Source organism: Psittacula echo (genome assembly GCF_963264785.1).
Source record: "Psittacula echo genome assembly, chromosome: 13".
Lineage (NCBI taxonomy): Eukaryota > Metazoa > Chordata > Aves > Psittaciformes > Psittacidae > Psittacula > Psittacula echo.
The window spans coordinates 2,524,681-2,544,422 of record NC_137749.1 but is presented as its reverse complement, the minus strand read 5'-3'; the positions used below and the strand labels follow the sequence as shown (position 1 = coordinate 2,544,422).

The following is a 19,742-nucleotide window of genomic DNA, read 5'->3' as shown; positions in this document are numbered from 1 at the left end:
GGGGCCCTCTCCCATGTGCAGCCTGCCTTGTTCTATCAGAGCAGCTCTGAGGCTAAGGCTGCGCTGCTGAGCTTCACCAGGCTCTGTGACCCACAAAGGCCATTGCAGCTCCTCAATCCCCTGTGAAATCCCCCTTGACAGGAGGCTGGGTTTCAGGCCTGTCCCATCAGCCAGGTCAATTCCTGCCCCTGGGAGCTCCTTTCCCTTGCAGTGTGCAGGGTGCCTGCGTGCTGTACAGGGCCCTCGGCCCTATGAGGCTTCTGGAGAAGTCTCCTCCAAGCACTGAGTCCCCAGCCCCTCGTGTTGTGTGTCCTGATGAGAACGGGTTGAGCAATCCCAACCAGGGTAATAAACACAGAACCTGCTGTGGAGAGGTGAGGTTTGAGCTTCCTTAGACCACACTCAAACCCCCGCTATGGGGCCGGAGCAGAAGAGGAGCTGCTCTCAGTTGGCATAATCACAATTTTCATGCTGGAGAGCAGAGCTCACTCCCTGTTTCCTGCACGATCTGGGAGCCGGATGCTGCTGGGTGAGAGGAAAAGCACCATCCCTGAACAAGCTTCCTGTGCAGGTGCTGATGGCCAAAGCTGCGTCCTTGCACCCAGCAGAGATGTGGTTAAATCCCTGCTCCTGAAGCCATAAACCTCCCCTGATGGGAAGCAGAGGGATGTGCCACACTGGAGCCCAGAGCAGCCGCCTCTTCAGGTGCAGGAGATAACGTGAGCTGATAACAGCTCCTTTCCTCTCGCAGCAGGGCACGAGGCTCTGGCTGGGATGGAGGAAAAGCAGATTCGAATTAGAAATTGTTCTTATTGGAGCCCAGCAGCGAGGCCGAGGTGGGGAGCGCTCAGAGCCGATCATCTGCGGCGCTGAAGGCGATGGCTCGGGGTGATGGGGCTCCCTGTGCCAGCGCCACCCTGGGGACAGTGGGGAACCTGGCAGGGGTTGGGGGCTGATTTTCCTCACTTTGACTCTGCTCGTCCTGCTCGGGGGGGGCCGGGGAGCAGAACCTGCCCATGGCCCCCTGAGGGAGCACTGGGTAAGGACCCCGCATCCCATTCCCTGCACAGGGTGAGGGGTTGGTCCCAAAGGGGGTACCCAGAGGAGCTTTGCACCGCCACGAGCAGGGTTTGGGCTGGGGCAGGGCCAGGGGCTGAGCGTCCCCCCAGTGCCACCGGGCTCCTGCTTGGGCCAGGGGCAGCCGGTGGGGATGAGGGGGCCCCCCCTTTCCTCCCCGCACACCCCTGCTCTGCCCCGGCGCACTCGGGCGGGGTTGGAGCAGCCGTTGAGCAGCCGTTGCCTGGGAACAGCCGCTGGCCGCAAACAGAAGCCGGGGCCGGGCTCAGGGTGAGCTGTGGGTCCCCAGCGGGGTCCCGGGGAGGCACCGAGGCCTGGAGGGGGCTTGGGGACGGCTCTGAGGTGGCTCCGGTGGGAGCCCTGCGGCTGCAGAGGTCCCCAGGGACCCGTCCTGCAGCCGGGCCGGGAGGGGTTCATGGGGCCCCTTCCACCGTCTGCGCACGAGGTTTTGGTGTTGGCTCAAATCCGGACCCCTGAAGCTGGGGATGAGCCAATTGCTGCCTATGGGGACTGTGACAGCCCTCGTCTGAGGGGCAATGTCCAAACCCGGCACGGGATGCAGGCAGAGGGGAGGGAGCCTGAGCTCCATTGGAGTAACCAGGGCTTGCTTGAGCACAGTGGGAGTGATGCTGGAGCTGAAAAGGGGCTCTGGGACCCCTTTTCCAGGTGCCCTTTTCTCCTGTTGTGCCAAATTCCAGGTCGTTGTGCAGCCAAACCCGGGGAGGTGAAGGAATATTTCAGAGCATCTCCATGCTCCCACGGGAGGGAAGGTGCGGATGAATGGTTCATGGGAAGTTGCACAAGTGAGGGATGAGTGGGAGTAAGCAGTGAACCCAAGGAGCCGTCCCAGGAGGCACAGACAGCTCAGGCTATGGGCAAGGTGAGGGCAGCACCATGGCAAGCTCTGCCTGACACAGGCTCCATGGGCAGGTCCTGGTGGAAGCAGAGCCCCCAGCTCCCCAGTGTCACCCAGAGTGGGGACCTCAGCAGCAGCTCTGTGTAGTCTGGGTCCATTCATCGATGTTTCCTGAGCACCTGAGCTGCCTGAGAGTTATCCGAGCAGGGGAACGCGGCCTCATCCCTGCGCTGAATGCATGAAACGTTATCTCAGCTCCCCCAGGAACAAAACCCGTGTCCAGAGGAGGTTTGTGTCCGCATGAGAGATTGCTGTAGGAAAACAAACGCCTGCGGGGAGAGGCAAAGGGTGGTGTGGATCCCAAGAAGAAGATAAAGTGGGGAAAACCTGTGCAGGGGCTGCTGCGAGCTCTGACACCCCAGGGCTGTTTGATACAGGAGGCTGTGGAGGTGCAAAGAGGGCAAGACCAGATGTGCAGAAAGGGAAGCAGCAGCAGTGGGAAACCTCCCATGGCATTTTCCTTCCCTGCTACAAATCCATAGGCAGTTTCAATAGGAGCAGAGGAGCACCTGGATCCTGGAGCCTACCCTGAGAGTGATGCAGGTTGGGTGGGAGATGTGCCACGTGTGCTCCCTTTAGCTGCAGGGCAGCCCCTGGCTGGACCAGCCCAGAGCAAGCATCCACTGAAACCTCTCTCCCTTTCCAAGGACCCCCTTGCTGCTGACAAGGAGATGGAAGGAGCACAGGAGGATGCCACCTCAAGGACTGCCTTGGGGGAAGATGCTGGATCCCCGGCACTGCCTGAGCCCCAGGACAACAGGCAAGATGGCTTTGCCAGCATGGTGTGGGAGGCTGTGCCGGGGATGCTCTTCCAGGAGGACAGGCAGACCAGCCTTCACCCCCTTGTGAGTACCAATGGGCTCAGTGCCACTGGGATGGTCCAAAGAGCACCCTGCTCTCTGCCATCACCAGAGACTTCAGTGGCTGTTATGCCCCTGCTGCTGAGAGCCAGGAGCTGTCTCTTCCCCACAGAGCCTGTGCTGGGTGCTGGGCTACAACAGCAGCCTGGCCGTGCACAGCCTGATGGACGGGGAGGACCGGGTGCTCCTGTACGGCTCCTCTCACACGGTGGTTATCCACGATGTCCTGGGGAACAGGCAGTACCACCTGCAGGTCTGGACACAGCCTTCACATCTCCCTTCTCCTCTTCTTCCTCCTCCTCCCAAACCCTCTCCAGCTGGGCTGGAAGGATGAGAGTGGAGGACCCTTGGGAGGGAAGACAAAGGGATCTCATGAGCAGAGCAGTTTGATGAATGCCTTGAAGAGCCACCAGGGCTGGAGCCCCCGAGGCACTTTGCTGCTTCTCTCTCCCCAGGGCCACACAAATGCCATTTCCTGCCTGTGCGTGAGTGAAGACAGGCGCTGGGTTGCAAGTGCTGACCGAGGGCCTGATGCTCTGATCATCGTGTGGGACTCCTTCTCCGGGTAAGCTCCCGGGAATCTCCTCGTTGGAAACCTCTTATGTCCAGTAAATGACTCGGGACTGACTCCAGCCTCAGCTGAGAGCGAAGAGCAATTGCCCTGAATCCCTGTGCTGCCGTGAGCACCCATGAGGACTTTGCTCCATAGGATACCGGTGCACACCATCTTTGGGAGTCATCCGGAGGATGGGGTCAGTGCTATTGCCATTTCCCAGGATGCGAAGCATTTGGCAACCATTAGTGCCGGAGCAGTGCAGGTGAAAATCTCCCCTCTTCCATAGCTTTGCAGGATAGATCCCGGGAAGTTTTCCCCAGTGCAGCCCAGGGAAGGGAGGGAATTTGGATGGGGAGAGCAGGAGAGAGGTAGAGCAGGTCTGCAGTGATGGCTTGTTTCTGCTGAGCTGTTGGAAGAGACACCTGGATTTCATTAAAGTGAATGCTGCAGAGTTGGGAAAATGGATCTTAAGTTGGGATAAAAGCTTCTGACTCCAATGTACTTCAATTGAAGCAACTTCTAGTGTTATTTCCTGAAATTGAGCTCATGGGTTTATCCTTCTCCGGCCTTCTGTGCCCCACCATCCGCTGCAGCTGGAGGGAATGGGGCTCACCCAGCTCCCCCGAGCTCCCAGAAAGCCACAAATGTCCCTTGGGTTTTCCTTTCTCTTCAGAGAGTTTGTGTTTGGAAGTGGACTTTGCCCACAGAGAAGCCCCTGTGCAGCACGGAGCTGAGGCCTGACTTTGGGTATCAGGTGAGTGACCATGGCCAAGGGGTGACTGGGCTCGACTGGGCAGCCCCATCCTCCCCTGTGCCCCATCCAGTTGGGGCTGCTGGTATCTGCTGGCTGGAGGTGGGAGGCAGGAGGCATCGCTCAGCTCGGTGTGAATCCTCACCTTTTCATTTCAGGATTATGTCATTTTTAACCCTCAGAACCCCCATGAGTTCATCAGCAACAGCAAAACCCAGGTGATATTTTACCTGTGGGTAAGTAGGCACGTGGGAAGTTGCACTTTGCTCGGTGGATCTGCCCCTTCCCTGTCACTACCAGGCGATGGGGAGGGGATGTGCTGGCACTGCAGAGTTCCAAAGCACTTATCCTGGATGTTTTCTTCGCTTTTCCCAGGGCACTGATGGTTTGCAGTATGGAGCTCCACTCCTGAGCAGACAGGTGAGCATGGGGGGACCACAGCAGTGTCACCCTCCTGGCTTCCCTCCTGGCAGCAGCACTGTCCCTTCTCATCCCCTTAAGAAAACCAGTGGCCGTGTCTGCAGCCTGTCCCCCTCCATCTCCTGAAGACGTGAGTCAGGATTGCCTGAGGGGCTCTCTCCCAGGGATGCCCCACTGCATCTTCTCCTTGGGCTCTGGCCTGCTACAGCCCTGTCGTGGGACAGAGAGGGGATGTCACACAAGGGACCAAGCAGAAACACCTCTGCTTGAGGAGGGAAGAGCCATTCCCAAGGAGGCAAGGCCTCACTCCTCTCTCTGCAGACCTTCAAGACCGTGGTGGGACGCTTCAGCCAGTCGGTTTTCCATTTCAATAACACGGAGGCTCTGACGGGCACCTCAGCTGGGAAGCTGGTGGTGTGGGACCACATCGATCCCCACGCCTGCCCCCAGGCACGGCGGGACAAGCCGCACAGCATGAAGGCCACCAAAGTGGTGTCTCTGCAGGAGGAGAGCATCACCGTGCTCACGGTGCTTGAGAGGTAACGGGGTGGCAGCTTCCTGTCGCTGTAGTGCAGTCCTCAGGCAGCTCAGCCGCAGGCAGAGTTAACGCTGATGGAAGTTGCTGACGCAAGTGTTGAGTTTTAAGTCACCTGGCAGCGTGCGAGGAGCAGGGACGTTCACGCAGCTGATCCATGAGCCATTGCTCCGGCTTTCCCCAGCAGGGAATTCGGATGGGGGTTAAAAACAAGGCTGAAAACTGCCGTTAATGTGACCCCAGCTCTGCTGCAGTCGCTGACACTGCGCTGCCACGGTCACAGAGGATGGTGAATGAGCCTTGCTCAGCCTCCTGGCCTTTACCGGCAGAGGGAGCAGGCAGACACAGAACGCTTTGACAGCTTAGGGACAGGGCAGGGGACGCTGCGGGGTACGGCACAGCCGTGGGCTTTCCCCCTGCACATCATGCACTTGTGCAGAGAAAAGGAGAAGATCGCATCCTTCTGCTCAAGGGTGCTGTCCGAGAAATACGTGGGAGTTCTCAGTGTGTTACCAGTTGTTGGTTGTGGATTAAAGCTTTCCCTTCCTTGCAGGTTCATAGTCACGGGTGATGTGAAAGGTCAGATTAAATTCTACAACGGGATGCTGCAGCTCCTCACCTGCTACAGCCACAGCAAAGTGGGTTCCATTCGGTCCATCTCCTTCTGCAAACCTCGCCCTGGTCCTGTCGGTGCCTCCTCAGCCGGCTCCACCTCCTGCACTGCCTGCATCCAGCCCATCACCACCAGGTGAGGGCCCCTTCATAAACTCAGGTCTCCTCCTGCATTTGCCCCGCAGCTTGAAAGCTGGGGAGGTGTCAGCTCAAAGCTGCCCATGCTGACCAAGCACGGCTTGGATGGAGCAGGTTTTAACCCCGTACCCGGGCTTCTGGGCAAGACAGGGTCAGGGAGACAGGACAGGGAATGTACCCTTTATTCCTCTTCTCTGCAGATTTCGGGGTTGGTATTTGCCCCATCTGCTCAGCACAGAGAAGCAGGGGGGTGTCTCCCGGGCAGCCTCTCTCTGCCTGCGGCCCCCAGTGGCCACCAAAACCCAGGTGGGCTCCAGCACATCCTAAACTCTGAACCTGATGCCTTGATGCAGGTGAGAGAAGTGTTAAGGCAGCAGGAGATGATGTGCTGGGTGCTCAGATCCTTTGTCACGTACCACGCACACCAGGCAGTGCTAATGCCGAGCCTGCTGCTCCTGCTGGGCCCCTTAATCCCTCCCCTGGATGGCTATTTCCAGTTGGATTTTACCATGGCTAGGCAAGCTAATCAGGGCAGTGTCAGTGCAGAGACTGTTCCGGAGGCAATGGCACCGGTGCTGGGTTGCATTACATCTATTCAGGAGGCTGGGACAGCCCCAGCCTGGCCACTGGCCCCTCTCTGCCCTGTGTGTGATGTAGATGTGCCTGAGGATTTATAAGGAGTCTGCAGGCCAGATGAAGCTGTTCTGTGGCTCAATCCAGGCTGCACACCATATGTCTGTGGCTCCTGTTCAGGCTCTCCTGGCAATGTCTGTTCTTAGCCACGCGTGTTTTCCAAAGAGCTATGTGGGATAGATTCCTCTCCAGTCTGGAGCAGTGCCCTGGGGAATGGTTTGGTTTTCCCTGTCAGTCTCTGTTGTCTCATCCCTCTTCCTGGTTGCTGCTGCAGCTCTTGCCACTTGCAGGAGCCTTTTATGCTGCCTAAAGCAGCATAAAACCAAAGGGGAAGCCTTGAGCCTGTTCACCTCACCAGGCTGGTGGGCATGCAAGAGGCATCCAGCACCCAGGCCAGATGTGCATAAACTGATTGCTGTCACAGGCCAGCTAGCAAAGAGACTGCCCTTTACCCACTGATGCTGCTGGTGAGATGCAGCCACACGCTCTGTGTGGTCCTCTCTTGACCCTTTACCTGGGCCCAGGCTCGCAGTGCTCGGGCAGACTGGTGACTGTACATATTTATCTTGTAAAGTGCAGAATTGCCCAGCCGTCTGCTTTACCCATCACCAGTCACGCAGCGGGCCCCTTGCGCCGGCGTGGCTGGGTGAGCAGACAAGCAGCAGCTCTGTCTGCGGTGCAGGACTGAAGCTGTCCTCTGACCTTGTCCACGGCAGTGCGGACAACGGTGGCACGGAGGCACGTGAACAGACTGTTCAGGGGATCTTGAATTGCTCATTTGTCTGTCTCACACACCAGTGACTTGCAAATGGCAAAAGCCACCCAGATGTCATTCATCTTCTGGCTTGCCTACCCAAGTAGAAAATGGAACCAGCTCCAGTGTCTTCCTGTGGAGATTTAGCAGGTCATGAATACAAAGTGCCACCTGCTGCCAGGTCAAGGAGTGTTTGCATATTGCATATCGCAAAAGATAAGTGATTGTCCAACTAAGTCGCCAAAAAGAGACCAATGTGTAATATAGCTTGGAGGGACGTCAGCCAGCTGTCTGATTCATCAGATTCTCTTTCTCTCACACTAAACAGGAACTTTATCCTTTCAAGCTCCGATGCAACCGTGTTCCATGTTGCAACAGATGGGATAAACTTTGAGAAAGTCATGGAAGAGACAAAGAAAGCAGTGAATGCCATCGCCTGTCACCCCCGGCAGGCACGCTTGGCCCTGGGGAGCCATTGTGGGCTGCTGAAGGTGTGGGACTATGAGCAGAGAGAGTACCTGGTCAGCAGGATATTCCCTGAGGCCAGCATCCAGTGCTTGTCCTATGACCCTGAAGGTATCCTGGCCTCATGACCTCCCCCTGTGCCAAGCACTGGCCTTCCCGGGAGGAGGGACAGTGTTGTGAGTTCTCCGGCACGCTTTCCAGGTTATTTTCTGGCCGTTGGTTTCACTGATGGAAGCGTTCACATCCTCGATGCCATTTCCCTTCAGTCCTTCTGCAAAGAGTTCAAGTTCTCACAAGGTCCCGTGACTCATGTGAGCTTCTCTCATGATTCAGAGTACTTCGCAACCGCTGTAAGCTTGGTTTTCCCTCTCTATGGTTTCCATGTGCTGCTCATGGTGCAGCTTTTGGTGGGACTGGGGATTGCTGCCCATCCTGGAGGCCCAGCAGAGCGAGCAGTGGCCAGGGCTGTCCCTCTCCTGCGGCTTCGTGACTCTGAAATGCTTTTCCTGGCTTGGAGAGTCCCTGTGTGAGAACATCACCAGTCACAGCCGCTCTGCAGACCCTCTGCTGGCAGCATCCCATTGCTGGCTTTAGAGATGAGTCTTAGCTCTGCATCCATCTGCAGCAAGGGCTGGAGCAGGGAGTTCCTCCTGGCTGGTGCTCTGCAAGGGGGGTTTCTCCCTTATCCCATGTCTCAGTGCAGAAGTGTTGAGGCAGCATTGAAGCACTGTGGCAAAGAAGTTGTAGCAACTGGTGATGATCTGTACAAAGAGAAGGATTCCCCTTTTGTGCATGGATGCAAGGGCACAGCAGCGGGAAGCATCTTCCTTGGGATTTCTGGGGAGTCACTGAACTCAATTTACTGCTCCTCTGCTGTGAGAGCACAGCAGGGAATGCCCCCAGCCAGGATGCTCTGGCCAGGATGGGGTCTGCTCCGGTGCTGCCAATAGACCCAAATCTGTCTGACCCGGTGTTTTATCCTGGCTGTGTCTCTAACCCTCCTGAAAGGGCCGAACTAAGCAAGGATAGGATGTGCAAAGCTGCCTGCTGCCAGCCAGGGATGTGCGTGGGGACTGTGGCTCATTGACCTTTGTGCTGTTGTTCCAGGATGAGACATACACAGTGACTGTTTACAAGAGAGTCCTGCAAAACGGGAGCAGATGCTGGGAACACTTTGCAGAGCTGTGCTCCCACTACAAACCCATCCGCAGCATCCTCTTTGGGGTCCAGTTAGACAGCAACAAGCCCAGGCTCCTGAGCCTTGGGGAGGATCGGCACCTGGTAGGTCAATGTGAGAGTCTAAAGGGCTTTGTGGTTAAAGTGTGGAACTCAGCCTTCAATGCTGCAGCTCCCAACCCTCTCCCCACCAGCTCTGTCACAAGGAGTTGTTTCTCAGATGGGTGTCGGGCAGATCTGCCCAGGGTTCAAGCTGAGGCTCTGCTACTTCAGGGTGCTTGCCCTGGCTGCTGCAGGAGATGCTAGATCCAGTTAATCCACAAGGTCCAGAGTGCTGGTCCAGGGTGCTACACAGGGGAGTTGCTGTGTTTCCTTGTCTTCCCTCCAGATTGAATATGACCTGAACGTCAGCAGCAAGGGCCATTTGGAGGTCTTGCACAGGGAGCGGATAGAGCAGATTGCTGTGCCCCTGTGCTTGGCCTGGTACCCACAGCTCAGCAACGAGTCCTTTATCCTCACAGCCAACAGCTGCTACAAAATGAAGCTCTACAACACGACAACCAAATTGTGCAGGTAAAGGAGGGATTCAGGTCTACCACTGCCTGGGAGCTCCATCCTAACCCAGTGTTCTCCTCTGTCTAATGTCTGTTCTACTCCCACCCATGTGTTTGCTCACCTGAGATGCAGATCTTTGAATGACTTTAGGGCCTCCAGGTTGCTCCATCCTTGTGTCCACTCTGCTGCTCACTAATGTGTCATCTAGTAAGGTTGTGGCTGCAGGTGGGTCTCAGGCTGCCCAGTGCACCGGACTTCAGAAGCAGCAGTTGGATACCAGCTAAAGAGACAGGAGCCCACATGAGCAAAGTACAAGGACTGAATGATCCCTGAGTACTCAATTCTTCTCTTAGCCCAAGTGTGGTCCCTTCTAGCCAGGGACCCTCTCCTATCTTGTCCTCTTAGCCAGTAGTACAAAGCCCTTGCACCCACCACACTTCTCTGTATCTATTCATCCTTGTACACAGCAGCCATTCAGAGAAAGAAAATGTTTTGTAAGCCCTTGAATGTGTGAAAATGTTGTTTCCCTTTAGAAAGACCCTTTTGGGACCAACCTATGGCTCCCCATTGGAGAAGATCCAAATCCTCCCAAGAACAAGCACTATGGACCCCCAGAAACACTACCTGGCGTACATTACAAAGGACAAGGTACAGAGCCCCATCTGCCCCAGCTGTACAAGATCCCCACTTGTAGAAGTGGTGATCCTGGGTGGAATTCCGAGGGATTCCCATGGGATCCCCATCCTTCCCATGGGACCCCATCCCTCCCAGGCTCCCTCTGTCCTTACAGGTGGGCTTGCAGATTTTGCCTGTTGATGGCAATCAACACAAGTCCTCAGCCTTCATCTGCCACCCGGATGGTGTCTCTGACCTTGCTACCTCCTACGATGGACGCTACATCTTTACAGTGGGGAGAAATGACTGCACTCTTATGAAATGGGAGATCAACCTAAAGTGAGTACAACAGGAAGGAGGAAGGGGTCTTGTTACAGCTTTCCACTGCTGCTTGGCTAACACAGCTGAAGCTGTGAGCTCCTCAGCATTGACACCGAGAACGGGGCTTTTGTCCCAAAAGGTCTCTGTTTGTGTCCAGGGGAGTTAAAGCCAGGTCTCCCAGCTATTTCTGTGCTTATTCTGGTGTATAGGGTGGTGTTGCACCCATGGGGCAACACAGCAGGGTGCTGCATGGGGAGTGTTCCTCTGCAGGGCTCTCTTGAGCATGGGGCTTCCTGGGTTGACAAACCCCTGATAAAGCTGCACTCTCGTGGTGGGATGGCAGGGGGGTCAGCTTAGATAGCAATGACCTGCCAGGCCCCAAGTAACTCTATGAGGTGGCAGTGGAAAAAGGAGGGACACACTTTCAGGGGGGCTTTGCTCCCCTCTATGTGCTGTAGCCACACAGTCAATAGAGGGGAATAAACCAGCAGACCTTGCAGGTTGTAGCCATAGCACCTATAAAATACTCCAGCCTGGGAAACGGGACCTAAAGGGTAAGAAGTTGAGCAGAGGGTTTTCTGGTCCTTATGAGGGCATGGCCAGTGTGATGGGAGGTTGCTGGGGTTAGGCAGGGATCAGAGGAGCAGCTCTGGCTGCAGGAGAAGCATACAAGGCACCTGCTGATATTAAATTGTCTGCTCTCCAAATGGGATAGGACAAAATCCCCCCTGCATTTGAAGACTGGATTTAGGACAAGCTACCTTAATCCTATAAAGCTTTGCCTACATGAGTAAATGGGGTAGCTGGAGGAGCAAAGGCTGCTTTTGCAAAGGAGGATTTCCAGGCTCTGGCCTGGAGCATCAGTGATAAACCCTGCCGGGTTTCTTCTACCTTCCTCTACATGTGTGCAGTTTCCCTCTGCCAGCTCCCTTGGGCAGCGGTGCCAGATGCATGCTCTCACATGGCTGGCTGGGAATGTGGCAAGGGCACAGTATATTTTGGCTTCCTTGCATGTCAAGGACCAGATCTCCTCATTGCAATGTGTGTGCAAGGCCAGAGGGTTCTCGCCTCATAAGTGTGGCTGCAGGCAGCCAGTATATACACATGTACATTGAAAGGGAACAGGCAGCTCTGAGTGAGCTGAAAACTGCCAGGCCAGTGCAGAGCAACTTCACCTTCACACTTCAAGGACTGGAAAGGGAGTTTAGTCCATTCTGGAGCTAGAAGAAACAGAAAAGCATCACGGTCTCTGTGGGTCTCTGTGTTTGTTTTTATCCTGCATTGTCTCCCTGATAGCACAGAGCACGTCTCCTGGTTGCTGGCGAATCAACCTCACGGGAGCTGCCTTTTAGCCCTCACTGTTACGTTTGCCTTTTGGAGTGCCCCTCACCTTCCTAGGGCAAAGGCTTTGTGGTTGAGACACGCACTGGTCCTGCTTAAACCCTTTCTTGTGGGTACTGCTCGCCCAGAGGAAAGTCCAAAGGGTGCTGAGCCAGCTCACCTTCATGTGCCAGAACAAAGGAAACCTGGGTGGGAAAGCAAAGGGCTTATTTATTTTCTTTTCCACTTTGTGTGGCTTAAGCAGTCGGGGGTCAGGATAAGCGACATTTGAAGGAAGGCAATAGAATATAAATGATCCTGCTTTATTGGCCAGGGTCCAGGCAACATTGCATTTCTATGTAATTTGTTTTCGGAGCGAAGCCCTTGATGAGCTAATTATCATTTTATTGCTGCTTCTGGCATCTTGTGCATCTCCACTGTGTTTAATACCCAGATAACTTAATTATGAAGAAAGCATGGAGCTTGCAAAGAAAAACCCCAGTGGAAGCAGTGCTCCAGAGGTGTGTGTGGAAGCTGCAGGCTTGCTGCCAGGCGTGGGGCATGATGTGGCAATGCTACGCCACAATTGCGCTATCAGCTTGGTTTCCTTTTTCATCTGCACAAGCCAAACAGATTCTTTTGGCTTCAACTGCCTATGAAATTGAAACAAAGAGGGGGCACTCAGATGCTTTCAGTTTAATGTAGGCTGCACCTGCTACATGGTCACGGGCCACAGCAGAGGAAGTAGAGTAATGGATTGCACTGAGTTATTGGGGAAGAATGTGTTAGATCCAGGAGCAGGGAGCTTTAGGTTTGTGTGGGTTATTACGAACACTAAGCCCCAGCTCTCTCTACATGTTCAAAATGCTGATCTAGCTAATTCATCTCCCTCAATGTCTCTATAAGGAAGCAGGAAAGCTAAATGCCAGACACCAAGCTTAAGTCCATGGAAAAGCTCCTGGCTCCCAGCCCTGTGCTCATTCCACTAAACAAGAGGACCATTCAGTAATAATTCCCACACTGTGCTATTGTATGTAAAACCTGGGTATGAAGGATGCTGTAGAAGTGCAGGCTGATGATAAAGCAGCACACAGTTGAAGGCAATGCTTTTCTCTCCTGAAAGTGTCTGTGAACAATGACTAGAAAGGGAAACGTGAAATCTCTCCTCACGTGAACCCTTCCTGTACCTTCTTTTCTCTGCTTCTGCCAGTGCCTTGGATGCTGCTGTTTCCCTTGGTGGGGAGGACATGATCCCATTCTACAACCTACTGGATGGTGGCAGAGAAGGCGAATTCTTCCAGGTAATGATGCCCACTGTGAAGGCTGTCTGGCAACATCTGGTTGGAGTTTAAGATTCATTTATACAGGCCTGACATTTCTTTCTTTGTTGTCCAGCAATCTCATTGATATGCCTGTTAGTAAATCCTGAAAGGAGCCTTATCTTCCATGCCTGTTGCTAACTGAACTTTACAGCGTTCTGTTTGAATCCCTCGCAGGAACTGGAAGACTACTTTTACTATGCACAGCTGCACAGCCAAGATATTGATACACTGGAGACCAGGCGGGTGTCAACACATATTCCCTTGGAGGAAATTCCTTCTGTAATGAGAGCAATGGGATTTTATCCGTCAGAGGAAGAGGTTGGTCAGTTGTTTTTATTGTTGTTATTGAAAGATGAAAGAGTAAGACTGATTACAAGTGTGCTGAGGGCCTGATTCTGACCATTGTTATGCTGGATGGCTCCAGAGTGTATTTGCTGTTGTCAATGCATTTAACCTGGTCTGCATCATAGAATCATAGAATAGTTAGGGTTGGAAAGGACCTTAAGATCATCCAGTTCCAACCCCCCTGCCATGGGCAGGGACACCTCACACTAAACCAGGCCACCCAAGGCTCTGTCCAACCTGGCCTTGAACATCACCAGGGATGGAGCATTCACAGCCTCCCTGGGCAACCCATTCCAGTGCCTCACCACCCTAACAGTAAAGAACTTCCTCCTTATATCCAATCTAAACTTCCCCTGTTTAAGTTTGAACCCGTTACCCCTTGTCCTGTCACTACAGTCCCAAATGAAAAGTCCATCCCCCATCTGTAGGCCCCCTTCAGATACTGGAAGCTGCTCTGAGGTCTCCACTCAGCCTTCTCTTCTCCAGGCTGAACAGCCCCGACTTTCTCAGCCTATCAATATAGTAGTAGTGAGAATGTGGCAGCAAATTCCTCAAAAAGTGATGAGTCCTCACTAGAGAGGAACTGCAGGGGCAGGCTGAGCAAGCCAGGAGTCTGATGGTTCAGAAGCATTCAACCGAAGACCTCAGGTTCTGCTGGAGGTTTAATGCTTTGCCACTCCTGCAGAGGTGGGGTTCTTCACAAGGTGAGCTGAGAAAGTTTTGGAATGAATCTTCCTTCGGCTCCCAAGGGCAGCAGCCTCCAGCTGTCCAAAGTCCATGGGCTAAAGTACCTCGTGTGCGGGCAGTGATGTGCTTCGCTCTCTGTGACTTCTGCTAGTGGCTGAGCTGCTTCACATCCAGCCTGTGGCTGGTGAGCCATGGATTGTGTCCCTCCAGGTCAGATGGAGACTCAGCCAGAGCATCCTGTATGTGTTACCAGCACGGGTGGGAATGTCCAGCTCCAGGCAGTCATTTGGACACTGACAGAGCCTCTTTTTCTTGTTCTGCCTGGGACTGATGAAAGAATGATTTTTAGATGGAGACAGCAGCTTTTATTCCCACAGAACTTAAAGCTCTTTCATAACTGATAAACTCTGCAGAAGCTCTCTCTGAGCTTGCCTTTCAGGTTGCAGCAGCAGAGCTTCCTATCAAACATTTCTCAAGAGCTTTTTAGCTTCATATTTTACAGCAGACAAAGACAACTGATTTAATAAGGGTGCTGCTGCTTCCCCTTTTGTGGTTGTTTTTACAAGGCAGTTTGTATTGTATACAAACCTAATTTGTAATGTTGTAACCTGGCAAAAGGGTAATTAAAGTGCCTACAAAAACCCCCAAATTACTGAATCTGATGCAAGGAGATTTAAATAACAACCTCTTTGCACCAGCTACAGCCCCTCAGCGCAGGAGGGGTTCTCCCAAGGGAAGCAGTGCATCGCTGCGCTCCCTTCATCTCTCTGCGGAGGAGGCTGCGTTCATCTCTGCCATTGCACAGGAGCCCCACAGGCTGCTGCGATGGTGCTGTGAGGCTGTGCCACCCCATCTGCCCAGGCACGCTCTGCCAGCAGAGCCAGCAGATGGGAGGCAGGATCTTTGCCACAGCCACCACCTAACAAACAGACTCACTTTGGAGCCCCCACAACCAGCAAATGTTTGACTGAGCCGGGACCACTTTGCCCTTGTTTCAAGCTGTGGTGTTATCCCCTCATAATATGTTAGATCTTTTCCTTGGGTTATTACGTTGTCACCTCCTGGGGACAAAGAGGACATATTTCCCTGGGAAATGTCTTTGTTAACCTCCCCCACCCTGCCCCAAATCAAAATGAAAACAGCATTTCAGGCATGGAACAGAGGTGCTAAGCTGTTGTGAAAGCATGCAGCCTACAGTCTGCTTCTCAAAGCAGGCAGGACAGCATTAAAATATAGAAAGTTCCTCTCTCTCTCTCGAGTGTTTTAATAAAGGAAAAGCAGGAGGGGAAAAGGCAGCTTGGGCTGATGAGCAAAGCTTTTGGGAATTGGGGCTTTTTTTTTTGTAGTTCAGTGGCGCTGGGATAAAACCTAATCCCAGATCAGCCAGAGCTGAGTGAAAATGACTGTTCTTGCCTGGCGTGACATTCGCTACAGGGAAAATATAAGGCTGAGATTTCCCTCTTCCCCAGGCTTCATTCAGTGGAAAAACTTGTGACACAAGGACAAAGGCCCAAGGCTGAATGCAAAGTCTTCCCCGGGGAGCTCTTGCATCAGCTTCCCTTCCTGGGGAGCAGCAGGCTTGGTATGTGTTGGCATAGGGAATTCTCCTGGCATTTCTCTGCTGCCTGTGTATCTCCAAAGGGGCTTCGTTTGGAGCAGGAGTACACTGAAGGCAAGGAGCAAATGCTGCCTTTCGGACGCACATCTGTACAGCTGCCAAATGAGCAGGCTCCTAGCACCAGACTTCAGGAAAAGCACTAGTATCCAGCACAGCCAGTGCTTGCCTGTTTGTCCAAGAGAAGATCCAGCTGTGCAGGATGTCAGCCCCACCGAGCAAATTCCAGATTTGCCTTGAACCATACCAGACACGTGTTGGTTTGCGGGGGGAAAGGTTGTTTATCCCAGCCAGGGTGTGTATATACTGTGTGCAGCCTGGGTATTTTGGGACTTTCATGCATGCACTGCCATAGTGGGGTGGTGTATTTACTGGTTTGTGGTTTGCTTACCCACTGTCCCCAGAGTGGAGACACAGCTGTGCCAAAGGTACCGCTAACAGCTGTGAAGTCACCCAGTGACTATCGTAAGAAAATAGAGGAAACCCAAAATGACTATGCATCTGCTACCCCCATCTTTCTCTAATGTCATCATAACAATGAGTGTGTAACTGTCCATGTCCATCCTCAGCTGCTGAGTGCTGGCTTACTGTTGGGATACAGTCATGGCATCTGTGGTACCCACACATGCATGATGACAGTACCTTGACACTGGAAACTGGCCTGATGTTCTTCACAAAGAAAAAGTGTCCCACTCTGTCTTGCCTTGATCTTTAGATTGAAGAAATGCTAAATGAAGTAAAATTCAGCAACTATGTGGACACTGGAGAACAAGTGACAAAAATCAATATAGAGGATTTTATCAAACTTTATGTAAATCATCGACCTGCCTTTGGCTTGTCAATGAACAAAATACAACGAGCGTTTCAGGTTCTTGGTTATGATAATGAGAATGGAGACAAAGTTATTGACAGAGGAGACTTACTGTGGCTGCTTCAGCACAGAGGTGAGTTATTTCTTGTCTAATATTAGTTTTATGCTTGCTAGTTCTGCCTTCAATTTCAGAACGTATTCACTGCAGCAAAAAACTGATCTGGAACTACAGCTTGGTAACCAGGGCAGGCATGTGGAGCAACTGTCTTAAGATCTTAAATTGAATAATCACATCTATTGTCTCAGCTGCACTTCTTTTCCTGGTCTGGAAATCTTTGCTAGCCTCAGGTATCTTGTCTGTCAAATGATGGGTAGGGATTTTGGCAAGTTGTACCTTTCTTTCAGTGTGTCCTTATCTGAATCATTGTTCTCTTTTCCAGTCACACTATCTCTGGAAAGGTAGTATTAAACTGAAAAAGAGGGGGACAGGAAAGAAGGGATGGAATTAGTCAGTCCTGTGTGAAAGTCTGAAAAGATGGGATGGTTTAGTTCAGCTGAATCAGGAAGAACACTGTAAAGGTGTTTATTATGTCCAATGCCATAGAGAGGTAAATATCTAACTTGTATTGTCTTGCTCCTGTTGTAAAAGTGCAGCTAAGCATTAAAAGAGCTAAAGGGAACTGACGTTTTACTCAGTACATCACCTGGTAAAAGTCATTGCCACAAAGATCCTTGGAAACCAAGGATTCAGCCAGTGTGAGAAAGGTTAGTTATATGGATGGTGTGACCATCCATAAATAGATATATTAGCCAGAACAGTTTCATAACAGATCTATAACCTTATGCTTCAGGGCACAAGCCAACCACTAACTGGGGACACATGCTAGGTGCAGGTTATTCAAAGATACTAGATCAAGACTTTCCTGCACCTTTCTCTTCCTCCTCTGTGTGGAAATGGCTACAGCCATTGATATAGGGCTATATGGGCTGTAGTCTGCCCCATGCCAGGAATTCTACAGTGGGAACAGAAGCTCAAGCCCCTCAAGGGCACTGTAGCCTAAAGAGCTGTCTGCAGCAGAATTTCTCTCTTTGATGAATATTTATGCCCAAAATACAATATGCAAGAACAATTTTCCTTAGGATCAATATTTTCCTGTGTTGGGATCATGTGTTTTGGTTGGTAACATGTATCTCTCTATCTCAGTGATACCACAACTGTCTTGTTCCCTTTGTACACTGTTGTTACTCAAGTTGCCTTCTAGTTTTTGAGCTAACGACACCATAACCCAAGAGGTGGGTGTTGCTCTGTTGTGTACAGGAGAGCATATGACAGAGGATGAGCTGGCACTGTGTCTGACCACCCTGCTGGGCAAGCATCCTGGGGGAGAAGGATCTGAACCGGACACCTCAGGTACGGCATTAACATTCCATGCAGCACAGAAGCAGGATCACTTCGATTCCCAAATAGAACAATTTAAATTGCAAACCCATTACCCTGTTAGGCCAAGAGCTGTCAGAAACACTCAGATGGGATTGCAAAAATGGGCATGGAGCTATAGATTGTCCTTCTCCCAGACAGCAATTGCATGGGTGTATCTAAAAATAAATGGACAATGAAATATAACTGGGACCTGACAAGATTACATTGCTGTTTATCTGCTTGCTGGCTTGCAACTGGAATTAGAAACACACAGTGGAAGGTTTACATACCAGAGTCCACAGGCAAAAAGGAATCCTACAATATGCAAATGACAGTGTTGATTTTATCCAGGCAGCAATGCCCATTGTAATGGAGCTGTTGATAACCACTGCATCTGTCTACAATTTATGTCCCAGTCTACACCAGTTTAGAACAGCAAATTACAGCACTGTTTTCATCCAGGTGATGGTGCCCGTTGTAATTGGAACTGCTGGGAAGTGCCCCGTGCTTGTACAATTCATGTCCCAGGCCATGGCAGTCCAGAACAGCATCTAGTTAGGGCCATTGTGGAACTGTCTAGCTCTGCAAAGCAACTTTGATTCCCTGGGGTCCTAAAATCACATTAAATGGCTGGAGTGTAAAAGCTGGCTCCTTGATGCTTCTGCAGCAGGGACTTAATGCAAGATGTGACTCACAGCCTCACAGATCCAACTGATTCCATCCCTCATGCAGACACATAAAGTATTAAGCTAGCACACCAACACTTTTCCGTGATTCCTTTGTACATCTTTAAAAGCATTCCATCCACTTACTGCACCTTATAAACTTTACTGATCTGGAAGGCCATTTTTACATTGCTCTTGTGTGTTTTGTGTTGTTACTGCTCTTCAGATGAAGCAGCTTTGACTGAAGAAGAAATTCCAGCAGAAATCACAGCAGAGATATTTGCTGGCGACATTCTTGGCTTACCTATTGCTGAACCAGAAAAAAGAACAGGAAAAAAGAGAGATGAATCTTTGATGTATGAAGACTCGGAGTCATAGCGACCACAAAGTTTTCTGCTCATTCCTATTTCCCAGCCTCCTGTCCTAAAATATCTGCAGAAAAGATATATTTTGTGTTTATTACAAAGTAAAGGTCACATAGTTTCGTATTAATCAGACTCTGGAATAAGCCCCCAGTTTATCACATGCCATAAGCCTATGAGGTCAAACCTATGTAGGGAAACACTGGGATGTCTGTAAAGAACAGAGGGGCCACCCCATCCCTGGCTGGAACCTTCCTAGAATTCATTTGAGGTGGGTTCATGCCAGATGCAGTCTATTTTCATTATGTTAAGCCAGTATTTATTTGTGAAACCTGACAGCAAAACAGCAATGTGAAAGTATTGTATTGATTCAATACATTGAAAATTGCTTGGATAAGTTAGAACGGATTTGTAATCACAAATCCAGCGGACCTCAGTAAAGAAAGGAATGCTGTGTTATACATAAAGGCCAAAATGGAAACCTGGCTTAAAAAAAATGAGTTTTTCTTTTCTGAAAGTAATAGTTCCAATTAGCAGCGTAATACCAATGGGACAGCATCTTACTTGTGTTTGTGTAAACAGCATAATGAGGCTGATACAAGTTGCTGTAGAAAGATCAGTGAAGTGCTGTTGAACAGCTTCCTTCTTTACATCATCCTCAGCATCAATTTGAATAATAATGTAGGCCCTTAAGAAGCGTTCCTTTCAGCAGCAATGCTTTTTAAACAGACGTGCCTGTTACGTACTCTGAAAGTATGTGTGACTGTGCAATTAGTACCAACAGCAAGGTGCGCACTGGACGCACGGTAAT

The 19,742-nt window shown here is 51.5% G+C and overlaps 1 protein-coding gene across 1 annotated transcript; it reads left to right on the top strand.

Annotated features, from left to right (window-relative positions):
• Positions 1-1,492: 1,492 nt before the first annotated feature.
• On the top strand, positions 1,493-18,947 carry CFAP251 (cilia and flagella associated protein 251; the record flags this gene model as incomplete). The annotated part of the gene is made up of 22 exons (XM_080628811.1): positions 1,493-1,670; positions 1,776-1,801; positions 2,641-2,838; positions 2,966-3,106; positions 3,309-3,418; positions 3,563-3,671; positions 4,083-4,163; positions 4,319-4,396; positions 4,536-4,580; positions 4,902-5,119; positions 5,669-5,863; positions 7,581-7,828; positions 7,919-8,067; positions 8,825-8,998; positions 9,282-9,466; positions 9,982-10,096; positions 10,239-10,402; positions 12,915-13,005; positions 13,201-13,344; positions 16,389-16,617; positions 17,803-17,895; positions 18,796-18,947. 22 exons carry the CDS (start codon positions 1,493-1,495, stop codon positions 18,945-18,947), a joined length of 3,123 nt encoding a protein of 1,040 aa, XP_080484937.1.
• Positions 18,948-19,742: the final 795 nt, after the last annotated feature.